Below are 20,831 nucleotides of genomic sequence, written 5' to 3'. Positions count from 1 at the left end.
TTCCACTTTAATTTTGAGTGTGACTCCAAATCCAGACCTCCATGGGTTGAAAAATTTGATTTCCATTTTTTTATTTTTGTGTGATTTTGTTGTCAGCACATTCAACTATGTAAAGAACAAAGTATTTCAGAAGAATATTTAATTAATTCAGATCTAGGATGTGTTATTTTTGTGTTCCCTTTATTTTTTGGAGCAGTGTATATATTTCTCATTAGGAGAATATCTGTCTCTAAAAGAGTGTCTGTAAAGATGTGTGTTTTGTAACAATTAATCACATCTTTGGCATGACAGGAGGTACTGATATCTGTGTGAGAAAACAAGGCCATTCACTTCATCATGGTCCATAAATCAACAGTGTGAGAAACATTCAGAGAGACGCCTAGAGGTCTGTCTCTAATTGCTACAAGTGTCAGAATTAATCCCTATAGCTTTGAATTAAAGCTTCTAAGGTCAAATGTATAGAATATGTTTTATTCAGACTTACATAAGTTAACCCTTTATACTATGATGCATATAGCTTATACAGCAGTGCCACCTAGGTATGAGTAGGTGACATTACAACAGTAACAAAAGTGCATTCTGGGTAAGGTTATGATGTCACATTTTTTATCAATGGTCACGCCCATCCAACAATGATTGGAAAGTTCCAAACTAGGAAGGTGTGTCTGATAGGTTTGTGATCATAAACCATACACAGAGAGAGGGAAAGGAGGAGAGAGAAGAGAAGTTGAGCTCTCTAGAGGGGTCTATCAAGATGAAAGCCATGATGAGATGCGCTATGATGGACCACCCAGCTTTCCTAGGAGCAGAAGTGAGATTCCTACTAGGACTTGGTAAGGGACACAGAAAATGATATTTCATTTTATTAAGACTAATTTGATAGTGTGGGTGAAATTATACCATCTAGATTGGCGAATAAATAAATAATTAAATTAATTGATCATCTCCATATTGAGATGTAGTCTTAGGATATTGTGAGGCTTCATTCTACCTGCAGAAGAATCTAGACTCATAATCTAGCAAAGCATTAAATAATTGATTATATATAAATTAGGGGTGCACCGAAATTCCGGCAGCCGAAAATATCGGCCGAAAATGTACCTAATCCATTTCGGCCGATATTGTTACATATCGGCCGAAAATATGGGGTGTGGGATTTGTCGCTCACCATCTGCGGGCGGGCGGTTTACTTTGAGTCACTGCATCTTTATTTTACCTTACAATCGTGACGCTCCAGTAACAACTCTGCAGGCAGAGCGGAGGGCGGCGTAACGTCACTTACTCACGTGACGCGCCTGCTCCGCCTCCTTTATTCATAAAGTGGGCGGAGCAGGTGCGTCACGTGAGTAAGTGACGTTACGCCGGCCTCCGCTCTGCCTGCACAGTTGTTACTGGAGCGTCACGATTGTAAGGTAAAATAAAGATGCAGTGAGTGATACTGTGAGTAGCAGGGCCGGGGCTGTTATGGGTAGGGGGATCGGTCTATGGCACTGCTATGGGGAGGGGGGATCTGTGCACTGTTATGCCCATAACAGTGCACATATCCCCCCCCTCCATAACAGCGCCACCCACAGATCCCCCTCTCCATAACAGCGCCACCCACAGATCCCCCTCTCCATAACAGAGCCACCCACAGATCCCCCCCTCCATAACAGAGCCACCCACAGATCCCCCCTCCATAACAGCGCCACCCACAGATCCCCCCCTCCATAACAGCGCCACCCACAGATCCCCCCCTCCATAACAGCGCCACCCACAGATCCCCCTCTCCATAACAGCGCCACCCACAGATCCCCCTCTCCATAACAGCGCCACCCACAGATCCCCCTCTCCATAACAGCGCCACCCACAGATCCCCCTCTCCATAACAGCGCCACCCACAGATCCCCCTCTCCATAACAGCGCCACCCACAGATCCCCCTCTCCATAACAGCGCCACCCAAAGATCCCCCTCTCCATAACAGAGCCACCCACAGATCCCCCCCTCCATAACAGAGCCACCCACAGATCCCCCCCTCCATAACAGCGCCACCCACAGATCCCCCCCTCCATAACAGCGCCACCCACAGATCCCCCTCTCCATAACAGCGCCACCCACAGATCCCCCTCTCCATAACAGCGCCACCCACAGATCCCCCTCTCCATAACAGCGCCACCCACAGATCCCCCTCTCCATAACAGAGCCACCCACAGATCCCCCCCTCCATAACAGAGCCACCCACAGATCCCCCCCTCCATAACAGCGCCACCCACAGATCCCCCCCTCCATAACAGCGCCACCCACAGATCCCCCTCTCCATATATAATATGATTTATTAAATTCATGAAAAAGAATTATTAATAAAATCATTAAAAAAAAAGTATTTTAAAAGTATTTGGGCAAAAAGGCAGTTTCGGTTTCAGTTTCGGTTTTCGGTCAAGGGCATCCAGAATTTTCGGTTTCGGACCAGAATTTTCATTTCGGTGCACCCCTAATATAAATATATATTGATAGAACATTCTTCGCCAAGCTAAGTGATGGATTCCCACAGGAAAGACTTGTTTCAAGTCCTTCCCATTTAAAATATGGTCTAGCAAGATCCTAGATCCCTGTTATTTGTCTTAATATTCTTACCAAAGTTATATATGTGAAAATAGTCCAGGATGGGGTGGAAGGATACAGTTGTCTCTTCTAAGTTATATCCTTGAATGGATTTGCCCATCTTGAAGTCATGTGATGTGTAGTTGGTTAGGAGGGGCAGAATGTATTGAGCATTCTATAATGATGTCTAGGATTAGACATGCCCATCCTGATATCATGAGGTTTTCTCTGAACAGAAGTAACATATATAACTTATGTTCCTACTTTGATATCCTAACCTAAAAATAGCTTGGTTATAATGTGACAAGTTATTTCCACTCACATGTATTGTTAAGCTTGTAATGCTTTATATTAACGCTATATATATTCATTTGCATGTATCATTGTGTTAAATTACTTATATATATGTTTATAACCTTGTAACCAATAAATCTGCATATTTTTATAATACCTGTGTATTATTGTATAATGCAGAACTTTTTTTATGGTTAATTATTTTTATGACCATAATTAATCATTCTTAATTGAATTATTACCCCCTTCCCCCCCCCGCCCCCGACAGGGGCAAATTACTATGTGGGGGCAGTGTGGGGAAAACTATTGTGTGGGGGAAATTGCTATGTGGGGACAGTGTGGGGAAATTGCTATGTTGTCAAAGTGTGAGGAAATTGCTATGTGGGGGCAAATTACTATATGGGGCAGTGTGGGGCAAATTACTATGTAGGGGAAATTACTGTGTGGGGGCAAACTACTATATGGGGGCAGTTTGGGAAAATTACTGTGTGGGGGCAAATTACTATGGGAGGATTACTATGTGGGGGCAGTGTGGTGGAAATTACTATATGGGGATGTTGCTATTGCAGAGGCACTGTAGGGGCAATTCTATTATTTTGGGGGACACTATACATGGATTATTACCTGGAGCACAATATAGGGTGTTATTATTACTGGAGGAACTCTAGGGGACATTATAGCTGCTGTGGACACTATAGGGACATTTGGAGTAATTTATCAAACTGGTGTAAAGCAGAACTGGCTTATTTTCCCATAGCAGCCAATCAGATTCCACCTTTCATTTTTGACAGCTCTTTTAGAAATCCAGTTCTACTTTACACCAGTTTGATAAATGACTCCAATTATGTCTATTAGGGTCATTATTTTTTCAGCAGTATAGTGCCTGGGGCATTGGGGTGCACAACGGGCACAGTATTGGGAGTGGCAGCAGGATGACACTGTGGGGACACCAGGATGAGGAGGTTGATGGAAAAATTGAGAAATCTAACCTGTCTGTGTTACAAACTGTAGAGACGAGATGTGGCTGAAAGAATTTGCCATGGTGGTCTGGGTCAAATGGAGAAGAGGAAAGAGAAATTCTACATGACAGGAGATGTCACTGGATGTAAGAGGTATGTGGTGCTGTATTCTCCTCCATATCTTTTTTATTATAATTATATGTATTTTAAATTTGGCAACCAAATTTTTCAGTTTAGGACCCAATTTGGGGTATTTTTTTTGTCTGAAGATGTCATATGGCCTAGGAAGAGACTGTGGCGCTCATGAAGCACCGCAGCCTCTTCATACAAAAAAAAAAAACTAAACTAAAATGGAGGGAGGGGCCCAAGTTGGTTAGACAGCCCCGGGCCTATCATGCACTTAATCCGCCCCTGCCTCCGGATTCCTGGTCACTGCCCGCAACACCAGCATAGCTCTGAATGCTCCAGTGGGACTCCTCCACTTCTGGTCTCCAGCGCAGCGGCTTCTCGATTTCAGACGTTCGAGGCACAATCATATACAGGTTTTTTTCTGCCGGACGCTAAGAAAATACCCTTTTTTTTGTGAGCTGCCCGTAAATCAACTCTGAACCTGATCCATCATGAAATATCCACACCTAATGTACTCAGTAGCACTACAAATATCAGCTAGTGACTGGCTCATGCAGCCTCTTATCTACTCCCCTATTGTGTTAAGATGGCAGAACCATGGTACAAATCAAGCGCTTATTACCTTTTGTATCACTCCTATCTCCTTATACAGCCAGGTCCATAAATATTGGGACATCAACACAATTCTAACATTTTTGGCTCTATACACCACCACAATGGATTTGAAATGAAACAAACAAGATGTGCTTTAACTGCAGACTGTCAGCTTTAATTTGAGGGTATTTACATCCAAATCAGGTGAACGGTGCAGGAATTACAACAGTTTGCATATGTGCCTCCCACTTGTTAAGGGACCAAACGTAATGGGACAATTGGCTTCTCAGCTGTTCCATGGCCAGGTGTGTGTTATTCCCTCATTATCCCAATTACAATGAGCAGATAAAAGGTCCAGAGTTCATTTCAAGTGTGCTATTTGCATTTGGAATCTGTTGCTGTCAACTCTCAAGAGGAGATCCAAAGAGCTGTCACTAAGAGCTGTTTCATTAGGCTGAAAAAACAAAACCAACCCATCAGAGAGATAGCAAAAACATTAGGCGTGGCCAAAACAACTGTTTGGAACATTCTTAAAAATAAGGAACACACAGGTGAGCTCAGCAACACCAAAAGACCCGGAAGACCACGGAAAACAACTGTGGTGGATGACCGAAGAATTTTTCCCTGGTGAAGAAAACACCCTTCACAACAGTTGGCCAGATCAAGAACACTCTCCAGGAGGTAGGTGTATGTGTGTCAAAGTCAACAATCAAGAGAAGACTTCACCTGAGTGAATACAGAGGGTTCACCACAAGATGTAAACCATTGGTGAGCCTCAAAAACAGGAAGGCCAGATTAGAGTTTGCCAAACGACATCTAAAAAAGCCTTCACAGTTCTGGAACAACATCCTATGGACAGATGAGACCAAGATCAACTTGTACCAGAGTGATGGGAAGAGAAGAGTATGGAGAAGGAAAGGAACTGCTCATGATCCTAAGCATACCACCTCATCAGTGAAGCATGGTGGTGGTAGTGTCATGGCGTGGGCATGTATGGCTGCCAATGGAACTGGTTCTCTTGTATTTATGGATAATGTGACTGCTGACAAAAGCAGCAGGATGAATTCTGAAGTGTTTCGGGCAATATTATCTGCTCATATTCAGCCAAATGCTTCAGAATTCATTGGATTTGCAACCAAGTATTAAAAAGTGAAAGTTTGATTTATGATTATTATTCTGTCCCATTACTTTTGGTTACTTAACAAGTGGAAGGCACATATGCAAAACTGTTGTAATTCCTACACCGTGTACCTGATTTGGATGTAAATACCCTCAAATTAAAGCTGACAGTCTGCAGTTAAAGCACATCTTGTTCGTTTCATTTCAAATCCATTGTGGTGGTGTATAGAGCCAAAAATTTTAGAATTGTGTCGATGTTCCAATATTTATGGACCTGACTGTAGATTGTAAGCTCTTGTGAGCAGGGCCCTCATTCCTCTTTTCAATGCAAAAAATCTCCCCCATATGTTTGGTATCGCCGCTTCCGTAATGACCCCCATGTTATTTATGCCAAAAAATGAACGGCACAAAATGTATAATATAAAAACTCAGTGTCATTATTGCTGTTTTCTCCATTCTCTCTCCCGGCAACAGTTAATAAAAGTTAATCAGAAAGTTATGCGTACCCCAAAATGCCACCATTAAAAACTACAACTTGTCCCAGAAAACAAAAAAAACCTCCATACAGCTACATAAACCGGAAAATAAAAAAGTTATAGTTCTTGGAAGGTGACAATGAAAATATGAAGAAAAACGTTTGGTCAGTAGAGCCCAAAACGGGTCGGTCACTAAGGGGTTAAAGGGGACCTCCATTGTTATGCAACAGATTCGTGGCCAATAGCCTGAGGTGGGCACAGTTGCACCAGTTTCCATAACAACCAATCACATCTCAGCTTTTACTTTCCGATATAAATTAGAGAAATCAAAACTGCAATCTGAATGTTTGCCACAGGCAGCCAATCACGTTGGAGCTTTCCTCAGCGCCAGTTATACCCGACCCTGACGCTATTCATTTCAGACCTGTAACTATTACAATTTATTAGCTGGGCTTTTTTCCAGACCGGAAGTACAGTGTGCTATGGGTTGAATGTCTGCGTTCCAGCGACCGGAAGTTAGGTGCGCGCTGTCTTTAGTATCGGAGCAGCAGTGGTCTGGGGGCCGGGCAGGAAGTGCAGTGTGATCGGGGTGGGTTGCTGCTTGTCTGTGGGTGATGTGAGGCAGTGAGAAGCCTGGTCAGGGCGGCATGATGCGGGGCTGGGGGGTGATCACCCCGCTGGTGCTGCTGCAACTGGGGGTCCTCTGTTCCTCTTCCGCAGGTAAGAAGAGCCCTGTGCCCCCGGGATATCTGTGTGTGTCACGTCTACCTCCCATTACTCTGGCTCCTTATCATCATCATCATTATTATAGACCTCTGAGCGCTGCTTAGTATTAGTACTACTACTACCACCATCATCACTATGTCTACCAATCTGATATACATTTATCTCTGTATCTGCTTGTTTCATGTCTGTCTTCTCATATCTATAGATTGATCTATCTATTTATTATATATATATCTCTATAGTAGCCAACAGGCAGCACTCCAAAATCAGTGAAAAATGAAGAAAATGCTTTTATTCACCCATGTGGATATACAACGTGCCGAAACATTGCATATCCACATGGTGAATAAAAGCATTTTCTTCATTGTTTACTGATTTTGGAGTTCTGCCTGTTGGCTACTTTGTGTATTGGGCGATAGCCTATCGCTTCGGGCGAGCACCCTTTTTTGTTCAAGTTGGATGTAGTGCTGCCAGATTTTATCTATCTATCCCCTGTCTCCCTCTATCTATCTCCCTCTATCTATCCCCTGTCTCCCTCTATCTATCCCCTGTCTCCCTCTATCTATCCCCTGTCTCCCTCTATCTATCCCCTGTCTCCCTCTATCTATCCCCTGTCTCCCTCTATCTATCCCCTGTCTCCCTCTATCTATCCCCTGTCTCCCTCTATCTATCCCCTGTCTCCCTCTATCTATCCCCTGTCTCCCTCTATCTATCCCCTGTCTCCCTCTATCTATCCCCTGTCTCCCTCTATCTATCCCCTGTCTCCCTCTATCTATCCCCTGTCTCCCTCTATCTATCCCCTGTCTCCCTCTATCTATCCCCTGTCTCCCTCTATCTATCCCCTGTCTCCCTCTATCTATCCCCTGTCTCCCTCTATCTATCCCCTGTCTCCCTCTATCTATCCCCTGTCTCCCTCTATCTATCCCCTGTCTCCCTCTATCTATCCCCTGTCTCCCTCTATCTATCCCCTGTCTCCCTCTATCCCCTGTCTCCCTCTATCTATCTCCCTCTATCTATCTCCCTCTATCTATCTCCCTCTATCTATCTCCCTCTATCTATCTCCCTCTATCTATCTCCCTCTATCTATCTCCCTCTATCTATCTCCCTCTATCTATCTCCCTCTATCTATCTCCCTCTATCTATCTCCCTCTATCTATCTCCCTCTATCTATCTCCCTCTATCTGTCTCCCTCTATCTGTCTCCCTCTATCCCCTGTCTCCCTCTATCTATCCCCTGTCTCCCTCTATCTATCCCCTGTCTCCCTCTATCTATCCCCTGTCTCCCTCTATCTATCCCCTGTCTCCCTCTATCTATCCCCTGTCTCCCTCTATCTATCCCCTGTCTCCCTCTATCTATCCCCTGTCTCCCTCTATCTATCCCCTGTCTCCCTCTATCTATCCCCTGTCTCCCTCTATCTATCCCCTGTCTCCCTCTATCTATCCCCTGTCTCCCTCTATCTATCCCCTGTCTCCCTCTATCTATCCCCTGTCTCCCTCTATCTATCCATCTATCTATCCCTCTATCTATCCATCTATCTATCCCTCTATCTATCCATCTATCTATCCCTCTATCTATCCATCTATCTATCCATCTATCTATCCATCTATCTATCCCTCTATCTATCCATCTATCTATCCCTCTATCTATCCATCACCTATCGTTTGTTCCTTACACGTGGTTCATGTATGTTGCGAGTTCAGTGTGACTAGAGCTTATGTAATAGTCGTACACGATTGCGGTTATTGCACCACATGACCTATTACACCCACAGGTTCTATTCATTCATTAGTATTACATTTTACAATAGATTTTTGTTTTAGGATGGAAGACCTTTATTAGGGGCGTGTAAGAAATTTGGGGCATTTTACTCCCAACACATGTACGAGTGTATGAAATACCAGCGTAAATTCATCTTCCCCGACAGTCCGATAAAGTGCCAGAACTTTCCCCAAGTTCTTCCTCCTTATATCTTGTTCTTGATCTCTGGCTGCAGAGCATTTCCTTGTCATTAACCCTCCCTCGTCCAGTGTGTTTATAACCGTGCTCTGCAGCTCATCACTTAATATTTCAGTTTTTCAGGTAGAATAATCGGAACGGGGAGGTGGGCCCCAGCACAGAGACCTCTATAGTATATGGAGAGAGAGAGTTTTTTTTTACCATTTATTTCAATGGGTCCGCTAAAAAAACGGAAGGTACTCCGCGTGCATTCCTTTTCCGTATTTCCGTTCCGCAAATAAATAGAACATGTCCTATTATTGTCCGCATTACGGACAAGGATAGGACTGTTCTATTAGGGGCCAGCTGGTCCGTTCTGCAAAATACGGAATGCACACGGACATCATCCATGTTTTGTGCGGATCTGTTTTTTGCGGACCACAAAATACATACGGTCGTGTGCAAAAGGCCTTAGAGAAACAAAAATGAAAAAATTCCACGGCACTCCCAGAAAAAGTAAATTTAAAGTAGTGTTCTTTAATCGCCAGACAGCGACATTTCAGTCCTCTTACTGGGACTCTCACTTTTCAGGGTGCGTTCAGTGAAACTCGCACCATTTCACAAGCAAGTTCAATCAGTTTTCTCTGCATTTCAGTTCAGTGTTTCAGTTTTACCCCGCACGGGTGCGATCAGTTTTGATCCGTTTTTTCACTTGCAAACAACATCTCCTAGCAGCCATCAGCGAAAAACGCACTGCCCCCAGACTGCATCCGGATTACAATGCGGTTTTCACTGAAGCCCCTTTCACTTCTATGGGGCCAGAGCTGCATGAAAAATGCAGAATATAGAACATGCTGCGATTCTCGCGCAACGCAGAACTGATGCGTGAAAAACAACGCTCATGTACACAGACCCATTGAAACGAATGGATTAGGATTCAGTGAGGGTGTTATGCGTTCACTTCACGCATCGCACCCGCGTTTGTCCTTCTGTAGTGACCATCTGAAATCGGGGTCCATATCTAGTTAGTAATAATATGGTCGTCACGTGAGCATGACTGGTCATAACGTGACACTTTGACATGTGTGACTTCTCCTCTGTATACGCCGTGTGAGAAAGCTCTGGAACTTTCCAAGATCTGTTTCAGTTCCTCTCCATTTTCAAATCTCCTTTTTGCTGTCATTGAATGGAATCATTTTGCTGACATTTGGATTCAGATACAGATGTCTCCCCTCATCTGTAGGGATGAGTGAACTTGTGTTTCGGCGTACAAGGTTCGGGTTCTCTAAGAGTACCCTTATGGATTCCGCTACCATAACTTATGGTCCGCGGTAGCGGAATCCATAACAATTCGTAGATAACCCGAAACTTGTACGCCGAACTTCGCTCAACACTACTCCTCTGCTACTACACGTCTGGGTTTTTCCTTATGTTCTTGTCCCTTCAGGAGATCCATAGGGTTCATTACTGAAACGCGTGGGTGCTGCAGTGGGGAGCAGCGTCACATACACTGGGTGACAGCTTGTTTCTATGGTCGTGAATCCAGCTTCCAGGCCTTTCTAGAAATCTGTGGCCTGACTGGCTGCCTCTGGAGGTTGAGGGCAGTGATAAGTTATGGGGGGATGTCCCCTCTGATCTGTGTGACCAGCTCGTCTGTAGCTGGGCGGGGGTGGGGGCTTTCTTATTAGATTAGAGTCTTCCCTTTCATTTCCATAGAGCAGCATTGTCAGCCGATCACAAGTCCCATCATGTGTTTTGCCGCATGCTGTCTATTAGCTGCCCCCGCGCTGATCGGACCACGTGTCCCTTGGTCCGCCGCCTGGGGCATGATCATGTGTCATGGCGGCTGCTCAGCGACACCTAGAAAACTCACTTCTTGATCCAAGCTACCACTGTTGTACTGGACCCACGTTGATTTCCATAGAACCTGCTCCTCTATACTTTCTGTGGGCCTAACTCTTCCCACAGCTGAGGGTTTGTTACAGTTGTATCCAGTCTAGACAAGCCTCTGTGAGCTAAGCACATCAGCTGCACAGATCTCTCCCCTGACCTGATAGTTTGTTACAATGTTTCAGTGGAGTCCAGGCCATTTTGCTCACAGAAGATCTGGATAGGCTGGCAGTTGTAACAAACCCTCAGCTGTGAGTCCTAAAGTAGGAAGGGTTTGCTCCATAGACCTGCAGTTAACGGCAGCGCATAGGTAGAAATCTTTTAACAAACCCTCAGCTGTGAGGTGTATTAGGGCTGTACAGGTTTTCAGATTTGGAAGGCAAATGAGAATCTTCCATTCACTGACATCAAGCGGCTACGGTGTGAAATCGAAAGACAGTGTGTTAAATACGAGACGTTAATCTTTGTATTCAGATCAGTTTTGTCTGCTCGTTACATCATTGCCTGGTAAGAGGAACCTGTTGTATTGCACTTCCTGAGCGGCTTAGTTTATGAATCGATTGCAAAGGCAGCAGTGAGGACTGACACCGACAGGACGACAGGGGAGGACTGATAAAAGGAGGGATTGCGCTGCAGGAGAAGAATCTTTTTTCTGTTGTATTCGTAAAACTCTTCGGTTAAATGGACCACATACAATCGATAACTCTCAACAATGGCATGGAAACCTGAAATATAGTAACAAGACGCACTCTGGTGTAGTATGTTCTGAACACCTATCGCACCGGGTGAGTGCAATATACTCACAAGACGCATAGATAGAAGCCTCGTGTGTATCTTCAATAGGAGAGCTCTAATCGTGGAGTGGGCATGAACCGGGAGCCGTCAGTTCACCTTCAGCTGATCTTTATCCAAACCGCGATCCCACAAGCAGAGCGCCACTTCAAGAAGATATCACCCGACTCACATTTCCATAGATCTCAAAGGAAGGAGGGCGCAGGGATAGTGAAGTACGTACCAGTTATTACAGATGAAAATGGTTTAATATACTCACAAAAGTACAAGGATAAAACCGTATTAAGAACAATCTGCGCTGCCCGACCCGGGTTTCGCCATAATGCTTCGTCTGGGGCGTTGATTCCTAAGTGGGAACCACTGAGTTTAAGTTCACGGGGAAACCTCCCCTCTTGTATACGTCATAGTGACATCTAGATCTATTTAAGACATTTCATTATTATAAAAGGGAACGAAAACCATAAATCCGTGATATTCCAACCACACAGATAAACAGGTAAAACAACTTGAGAAATACTTAGTTAAGGGGATAGGGTGTGGATAAGTAGATGGACCTTTAACTCCTCCTATTACTTGGTATTAACCCCTAGGCTAGTTCCTAGACTATGCAGGCATTGACATCACATTCAATGTTTAACCCCTGGGGTTGGATAGTGTTCAGAAGGTACATCCACTCTACCTCCCTTCTGTTCAAAATCGCAATAAAATCTCCTCCACATATGGGAGTACATACTAACTCAATCCCAGTGGAACGCAGACCCCTGGGTTTTTTTTGGTGATGGATCTTAAAATGTAAAGAGACACTGTGTGTCTCAAGCCCTTTTATAATATTGCAGATGTGTTCCTGTACTCGGGTCTTGAGGCTCCGTGTAGTTCTTCCCACGTATTGGAGGCCACACGGCTATACATATACACATCTTCGCATTCAAAAGGATCGGGTGAGGTCTGTGGACACTATACAATCTAATAAAAGAAAAGGAGAAACTTTTACAATAAGAGGTAATATTTCTTGCAACAATGTGGGCGTTATATATTTATTGGAGTGCCCGTGTGGCCTCCAATACGTGGGAAGAACTACACGGAGCCGCAAGACCCGAGTACAGGAACACATCTGCAATATTATAAAAGGGCTTGAGACTAGGGCTGAAACGATTCATCGATTTAATCGATGTAATCGAGGCAAAAAAATCCTCGATGCAGTTTTTCTGCATCGAGGATTCGTTTAAATCACATGACCACGGAGCGTGAGTGAAATTAAGCTTCTCACTCACCGCTCCGTGGCCTCCCGTCGGCACCGCGCTGCAGGACCTTGCGTTGACACATCGTCAGCGCGCTGGATGACGCTGTGTGTGACGTCAGGTCCCCAGTGCATGCTTGGATGAAGACGCGTCTCCTGCGGACTCCGTGTGTCGGCGCACTCTGCACTGAAAGGTAAGTATAAAGTTAGCGGGGGGAGGGGGTAGTGGCGGCGGTAAATTGGTGGCACCTGTGATTTGGCAGTCGGAAAATAATACTGCAGTGCCATAAATATACAGGCATAGATAAGTATTGCACTGACAGAAATATGCGGTAAATTGGTGGCACCTGTGATTTGGCATGGGGAAATGGGGGGCACCTGTGTATTTGCATGGGCTGGGGAAAACTGGGACACCTGTGATTTGGCATGGGGAAATGTGGGCATCTGTGGTTTGGCATGTATAAAGTTATTGGCGGGGGCACCTGTGATTTGGCATGTATAATGTTATTGGCGTTAGAGGGGTTAATGGGAGCACCTATGATTTGCCATGTATAAAAGTATTGGTGGGGGGCACCTTTTGATTAGGCACTCGGAAGGTTGATCTGGGGGAGTGGGGGACATGGTGGATGGCATGGAGGCACTGGGGAAGGGGGACATCATGGCAATCTGGATGGAGGGGCTGATGGTAGTGCCATCATGGGGGCACTAGGGGACATGGCATGGAGGGGCTGCTGATCTGATGGCACTGGGGGACATGGCGTATGGCATAGGAGGCACTGGGGAAGGGGGACATCATGGCAATCTGGATGGAGGGGCTGATGGCAGTGCCATCATGGGGGCACTGGGTAACATGGCATGGAGGGGCTGCTGAACTGATGGCACTGGGAAAGGGGGACATTTTTATAAAGCAATACATTATTTTAAGAAGGTTTTTCTTATTAGATTACTCGATGAATCGAGAAATATAATCGATAGAATACTCGATTACTAAAATATTCGTTTACTGCAGCCCTACTTGAGACACACAGTGTCTCTTTACATTTTAAGATCCATCACCAAAAAAAACCCAGGGGTCTGCGTTCCACTGGGATTGAGTTAGTATGTACTCCCATACGTGGAGGAGATTTTATTGCGATTTTGAACAGAAGGGAGGTAGAGTGGATGTACCTTCTGAACACTATCCAACCCCAGGGGTTAAACATTGAATGTGATGTCAATGCCTGCATAGTCTAGGAACTAGCCTAGGGGTTAATACCAAGTAATAGGAGGAGTTAAAGGTCCATCTACTTATCCACACCCTATCCCCTTAACTAAGTCTATTTCTCAAGTTGTTTTACCTGTTTATCTGTGTGGTTGGAATATCACGGATTTATGGTTTTCGTTCCCTTTTATAATAATGAAATGTCTTAAATAGATCTAGATGTCACTATGACGTATACAAGAGGGGAGGTTTCCCCGTGAACTTAAACTCAGTGGTTCCCACTTAGGAATCAACGCCCCAGACGAAGCATTATGGCGAAACCCGGGTCGGGCAGCGCAGATTGTTCTTAATACGGTTTTATCCTTGTACTTTTGTGAGTATATTAAACCATTTTCATCTGTAATAACTGGTACGTACTTCACTATCCCTGCGCCCTCCTTCCTTTGAGATCTATGGAAATGTGAGTCGGGTGATATCTTCTTGAAGTGGCGCTCTGCTTGTGGGATCGCGGTTTGGATAAAGATCAGCTGAAGGTGAACTGACGGCTCCCGGTTCATGCCCACTCCATGATTAGAGCTCTCCTATTGAAGATACACACGAGGCTTCTATCTATGCGTCTTGCAAGTGGAGTCTTGTGAGTATATTGCACTCACCCGGTGCGATAGGTGTTCAGAACATACTACACCAGAGTGCGTCTTGTTACTATATTTCAGGTTTCCATGCCATTGTTGAGAGTTATCGATTTGTATGTGGTCCATTTAGGTCTCATGCACACGACCGTATTTTTTCACGGTCCGCAAAACGGGGTTCCGTTGATCCGTGACCGTTTTTTCGTCCGTGGGTCTTCCTTGATTTTTGGAGGATCCACGGACATGAAAAAAAGTCGTTTGGTTCCGCACTGCCAGGCGGACACCAAAACGGATCCGTCCTGAATTACAATGCAAGTCAATGGGGACGGATCCGTTTGATGTTGACACAATATGGTGCAATTTCAAACGGATCCGTCCCCCATTGACTTTCAATGTAAAGTCAGGAGTCCCTATTATACCATCGGATCGGAGTTTTCTCCAATCCGATGGTATATTTTAACTTGAAGCGTCCCCATCACCATGGGAATGCCTCTATGTTAGAATATACTGTCGGATCTGAGTTTCACGATCTAACTCATATCCGACAGTATATTCTAACACAGAGGCGTTCCCATAGTGATGGGGACGCTTCTAGTTAGAATATACTACGAACTGTGTACATGACTGCCCCCTGCTGCCTGGCAGCACCCGATCTCTTACAGGGGGCTGTGATCCTCACAATTAACCCCTCAGGTGCAGCACCTGAGGGGTTAATTGTGCATATCATAGCCCCCTGTAAGATCAGGGGCTGCCAGGCAGCAGGGGGCAGACCCCCCTCCCTCCCCAGTTTGAATATCATTGGTGGCCAGTGTGCGGCCCCCACTCTGGCCCCCCCCCTCCCTCTATTGTAATATCATTGGTGGCCAGTGTGCGTCCTCCCCCCCCCAGGCCCCCCTCCCTCTATTGTAATATCATTGGTGGCCAGTGTGCGGCCTCCCCCGGCCCTCCCTCCCTTTATTGTATTATCATTGGTGGCCAGTGTGCGGCCTCCCCTCTCCGCCCCCCTCCCCCCTTCCGATCATTGGTGGCAGCGGAGAGTTCCAATCGGAGTCCCAGTTTAATCGCTGGTGCTCCGATCGGTAACCATGGCAACCAGGACGCTACTGCAGGCCTGGTTGCCATGGTTACTTAGCAATATTACCATATTAGAAGCATCATACTTACCTGCTGCGCTTTCTGTGACCGGCCGGGAGCTCCTCCTACTGGTAAGTGACAGATCATTAAGCAATGCGCCGCACAGACCTGTCACTTACCAGTAGGAGGAGCTCCCGGCCGATCACAGACAGCGCAGCAGGTAAGTATGATGCTTCTAATATTGTAATATTGCTAAGTAACCATGGCAACCAGGCCTACAGTAGCGTCCTGGTTGCCATGGTTACCGATCGGAGCCCCAGCGATTAAACTGGGACTCTGATCGGAACTCTCCGCTGCTACCAATGATCGGGAGGGGGGGGGGCGGAGAGGGGAGGCCGCACACTGGCCACCAATGATATTACAATAGAGGGAGGGGAGGCCGCACACTGGCCACCAATGATAATACAATAGAGGGAGGGAGGGGGGGGCCGCACACTGGCCACCAATGATAATACAATAAAGGGAGGGAGGGGGGGCCGGGGGAGGCCGCACACTGGCCACCAATGATATTACAATAGAGGGAGGGGGGGCCGGGGGGGGGGGGGGCCACCCATTGACTTGAATGGGTCCGTGAACCGTTGTCCGTCAAAAAAATAGGACAGGTCTTATTTTTTTGACGGACAGGAAACACGGATGCGGCTGCAAAACGGTGCATTTTCCGATTTTTCCACGGACCCATTGAAAGTCAATGGGTCCGTGAAAAAAAACGGAAAACGGCCCAACGGCCACGGATGCACACAACGGTCGTGTGCATGAGGTCTTAACCGAAGAGTTTTACGAATACAACAGAAAGAAAAGAAACAGAAAATCCCTCCTTTTATCATTTACATTTAGCGAACTTTTTTGCCCACATTGTCCTAGGATTTGCAGCGCTTGAGGGGACAAATATCCTTTACAGAGACTTTATTTTCTATTGGAATTGCTAGCAGTGAGGACTGACACCGACTGACTACGCGGTAGTATTACAGTTCAGGTCGTTAGGGTTACGGTAATACCAGTTATGTGTAGTTTTGTGTTTTTTTTTTTTATTTTTTTTTCCTTACCGTTTTTAATGTGTACTGTGCCATAAATGTAAAGCACCCTTCAGAATTTTTGATATTTCGTCATAAATTTGTCCTAAAACTACGACAGATTTTCACACAACTCCTAAAAGTAGATGAAGACCTCTAATCAAACACGGGTCACAAATATTAGATTTGGTTATTTATTTTTTAAGGAAATGGTCCAATATCACATGTCTGTGAATGGCAAAAGTAAGTGAACCTTTGCTTTCAGTATCTGATGTGACCCCTTGTGCTGCGACTAAGGCCTCATGCACGCGGCCGTTGTGCAGCTAATCTGTGCATTGGGGACCGCAATTTGCGGTCCCCAATGCACGGGTAACGTCCGTGCGGCGGCCGGGATGGATCGAGACTCATTCAACTTGAATGGGTCCATGATCCATCTGCACCGCAAAAAAACAGAACATGTTAAATTTTTTTGCAGTGCAGAGGCACGGCTAGAAACACCACGGACCACTCCTTAGTGCTTTCGTGGGCTTCCGATCCATGCTTCTATTCCGCACTGCATCTCCAGGTTTGCAGACCTATTCAAGTGAATGGGTCCGCATCCGTGATGCGGGGTGCACACGGCAGGTGCCCTGTGTATTGCGGAACCGCTGTATGCGGCTTGCAATACACCCACGGCCGCACAACGGCCGTGTGCGTGAGCCCTAAAAGGTTCTGGTAATTGTTGATTAGTCCTCCACATAGGCCTGGAGGAATATTAGCTCGTTTCTCCATAAACTGTTCTGTTGGTGGATTTGCTCCCATGAACTGCTCGCCTCAGGTCCTCTCAACATTTCTACTGGATTGAGGTCAGGACTTTGACTTCACTACTCCAAAATGTCATTCTTCTTTAACCATTCTTTTGTAAAACGACATGTGTGCCTAGGGTTGTCTTGTTGCATGACCCATGTTCTCTTGAGAATAAGCTCAGGGACAGATGTCCTGACCTTTTCTTTTAGAATTCAGAATTTATGATTCCATCCATGATGGCAAGCTGTCCTGGCCCTGGTGCAGCAAAACAGGCCTCAACCGTGATATGACCACCATTGTTTTTCTTTCTCCAAACGTAGGGGGAGATTTATCAAACTGGTGGAAAGTAGAACTGGCTTAGTTGCCCATAGCAACCAATCAGATTCAACCTTTCTTTTTGCTGAACTGAAGTACGGGACGAAACCCCACGGAAGCACTAAGTAGTGCTGTTCCGTTCTGCACCATTCCGCATCTCTGGATTTGAGGACCCATTCAAGTGAATAGGTCCGCATCCGTGATGCGGAATGCCCACGGAACGGTGCCCGTGGCCGTATTGCGGATCCGCAATACACGGAGCGCACACGTTTGTGTAAAAGAGGCCTAAACCAAAAAGTCTCATCCATCCACAGTAGTGTTCCAGTAGCCTTCTGGCTTGTCCAGGTGATCTATAGCAAACTGCAGACGGACAACAGTCCTGCCATGCACCCCATTGTTGTTCAGTGACCTCCTAATGGTGGACTCATAAACATTAAAAGGATTATCCTAACAGACCTCTTCAGAGGGGCTGGACCAGCAGTGGGGTTCATACTTACCTGGTCCGCGCCAATGGATTCTGACTGCATCACTCCACGGATGACTGGGCAGGTCTCTGGGAATCAACATCCTGTTGACGGATGTCACATGAGTTCTGCAGCTAATAACTGGTCGCCAGTGGTGCACCTAGAGGGGGGGGTTCAGCGGGTCTGGACCCCCCCCCCCCTAGAACAACCAGACATTATTTATTTATTTTTTATCCCTCAGGGCCGCACCGCCGATCACCACAGGCGGCTCGGCTCTGGATGTAATTGCGGCAGCGGTGGGGGGGGGGGGGGGGGGAGTAGGAGATGAGCGCTTCCACAATGGAAGCGCTCATCTCCATATCCATCCTGTGCTGCGGCAGGGGAGGGAGAGGTGTGTCCCTCCCCTGTTCTTCTGATAGGCCGCAGGCACTAATGCCTGCAGCCTATCAGAGGCCGGCTCAGGCGGCGCGATGACGTCATCATCGCGCCGCCTGAGCCGGGCAGCACACAGCAGGGACACAGGCCGGAAGAGCCTGCATCACATCGCTGCTGATGAAGGTAAGTATCAGTGTTTTCAATTATTTTTATTTTTTTGGAGAGGGGGGGGGGGGGGGAAGCTGGCACTATGGGGGCATTTCTTTTGGGGGTGGCACTCTGGGGGCATTTCTTACTAGCACATTATGGGGGGGGGGCCACCATGGGGGAGAGGAGCACTATGGGGGGCATCTGGGGGCTCTAAAGGAGCTTTTTTTTTTACACATTATGGGAGGCACTATAGGAGAAAATGGCACTATGGGGCATCTGGTGGCACTATAGGGGCATTATTTGTGGGCACTATGGGGGAAGTGGGGGTTCTAAAGGGGACTTTTTTTCTTAGTGGCACATTATGGGGGGCATTATGGCATCTGGTGGCACTAAGGGGGCATTTTTTACTGGCACATAATGGGGGGGGCACCATGGGGGAGAGGAGCGCTATGGGGGCATCTGGGGGGTCTAAAGGGGCTTTTTTTTTTATTGACACATTATGGGGGGCACTATAGGGGAGAACGGCACTATGGGGCATCTAGTGGCACTATAGGGGCATTATTTGGGGGCACTATGGGGAAGTGGGGGCTCTAAAGGGGCCTTTTTTCTTGGCACATTATGGGGGGCATTATGGCATCTGGTGGCACTAAGGGGGCATTTTTTACTGGCACTATGGGGCATTATTTGGGGGCACTATGGGGGAGTGGAGCACTATTGGGGCATATGGTGGCACTTAGAAGGGGCATTTTTTACTGGCATATTATGGGGGACACTATGGGAAAGGGCGAGAGGAGCACTATGAGGGCATTTACTGGGGCACTATATAGGGGTATTTTATACTGGCATACATTATGGGGACATTAGCTCAACTGCAGGCACTAAGCGGGGGTATTTCATGTACTGTCATATTATAGGGAGAATTATTACTACTAGGGGGTATTAGCTTTACTACTACTGGGGGTCTATGAGGGACATGATTACTAGTATGGGCACTATATCAGCTTAGCACAATAATGTTTGGGGGACATTATCTTTATACTATTAGTGTCTGGGCGCAGTTATTTTTTAGAGCACTGTGTGCCAATAATTGTTGAAGGGGGGCACTATCTGTGTGGTAGCAGTATTTCCAGGGGGACTTTCCCTGCAGTATAGTATTGGGGGTGGCAGGAAAGAGTGTTCAGAAGATGATGGAAATGTGGGAAACTAATGTCTGTTTGTTAATCTCTGCAGAGACGGGAGATGGCTGAAAAATCATCATGGCGGTCTGGTTGAGAAGATAAAGAAAGAGAACGTCTACAACAAAGGTGACCTCACTGGATGTAAGAGGTATGTGGTGCTATGTAGGAGAGGAGATGCTCCGGCTCCTCCACCTGCCATTTGCAGAAGGAGGATTCAGAGCGGGGTGAGGACGGCCAAAGGGGGCAGCAGGCCACGGGCGGGTGGCAGATGGTGGGGGGAACCACAGGCCTTGAGCAGGATCTGGGGAGGGAGGAGAGCGGAGGAGCTTCCTGGCTGTAAGAGAAGATAAGATGCCTTTATTGTCACTGTACAATACAATGTAATACAATGAAATGTTGTTTGGAGCAATCCTAGATGCCATGGACAGAGGAACAAGAACTGACATTTAAACTAAAGTATTACTCTAGAAAAAAACAAAACATTGCACTAGAAATCATTACTATTCACAGTTCACAGCATATATATATATATATATATAGAGCAAGGTAGGAAGTGCTTATGAGTATATATATATATATACACACTGATCAGACACCACTGCAGACAAGAGATCATCATGGGGTCATGAATGCAGCAGTCACTTTCAGTCTGTGGTAGTTCCTATCCTAGGAAGGGGCAATAGTCTCTGAGCATTTAGGAGACTGTTTTGGGGTAAAAGCTGTTCTTCAGCCTAGTGGTGCGGGCGTGTAGGGCTCTAAGACGCCTACCAGAGGGTAGGGGAATGAAAAGGCTGTGGCCGGGGTGAGTTGGATCACTGTAGCTTGTTGTATAAGCAGGCAGTGCAGCCAGGACGGGC

General features: G+C 46.2%; 1 protein-coding gene across 1 annotated transcript in view; it reads left to right on the top strand.

Moving 5' to 3' along the window:
• The first annotated feature begins 6,672 nt into the window (after positions 1-6,672).
• Positions 6,673-20,831, top strand: part of TM7SF3 (transmembrane 7 superfamily member 3) — a 67,720-nt gene continuing 53,561 nt past the window's right edge. Inside the window, exon 1 of the mRNA XM_040435678.1 lies at positions 6,673-6,872. Within this exon, the coding sequence (XP_040291612.1) occupies positions 6,800-6,872 (73 nt within the window). The 5' untranslated portion in view covers positions 6,673-6,799. The remainder of the gene's footprint in view (positions 6,873-20,831) is intronic.

This window comes from Bufo bufo, chromosome 1, assembly GCF_905171765.1.
Source record: "Bufo bufo chromosome 1, aBufBuf1.1, whole genome shotgun sequence".
Classification (NCBI taxonomy): Eukaryota; Metazoa; Chordata; class Amphibia; order Anura; family Bufonidae; genus Bufo; species Bufo bufo.
This window is presented reverse-complemented; position numbering and strand designations above follow the sequence as displayed.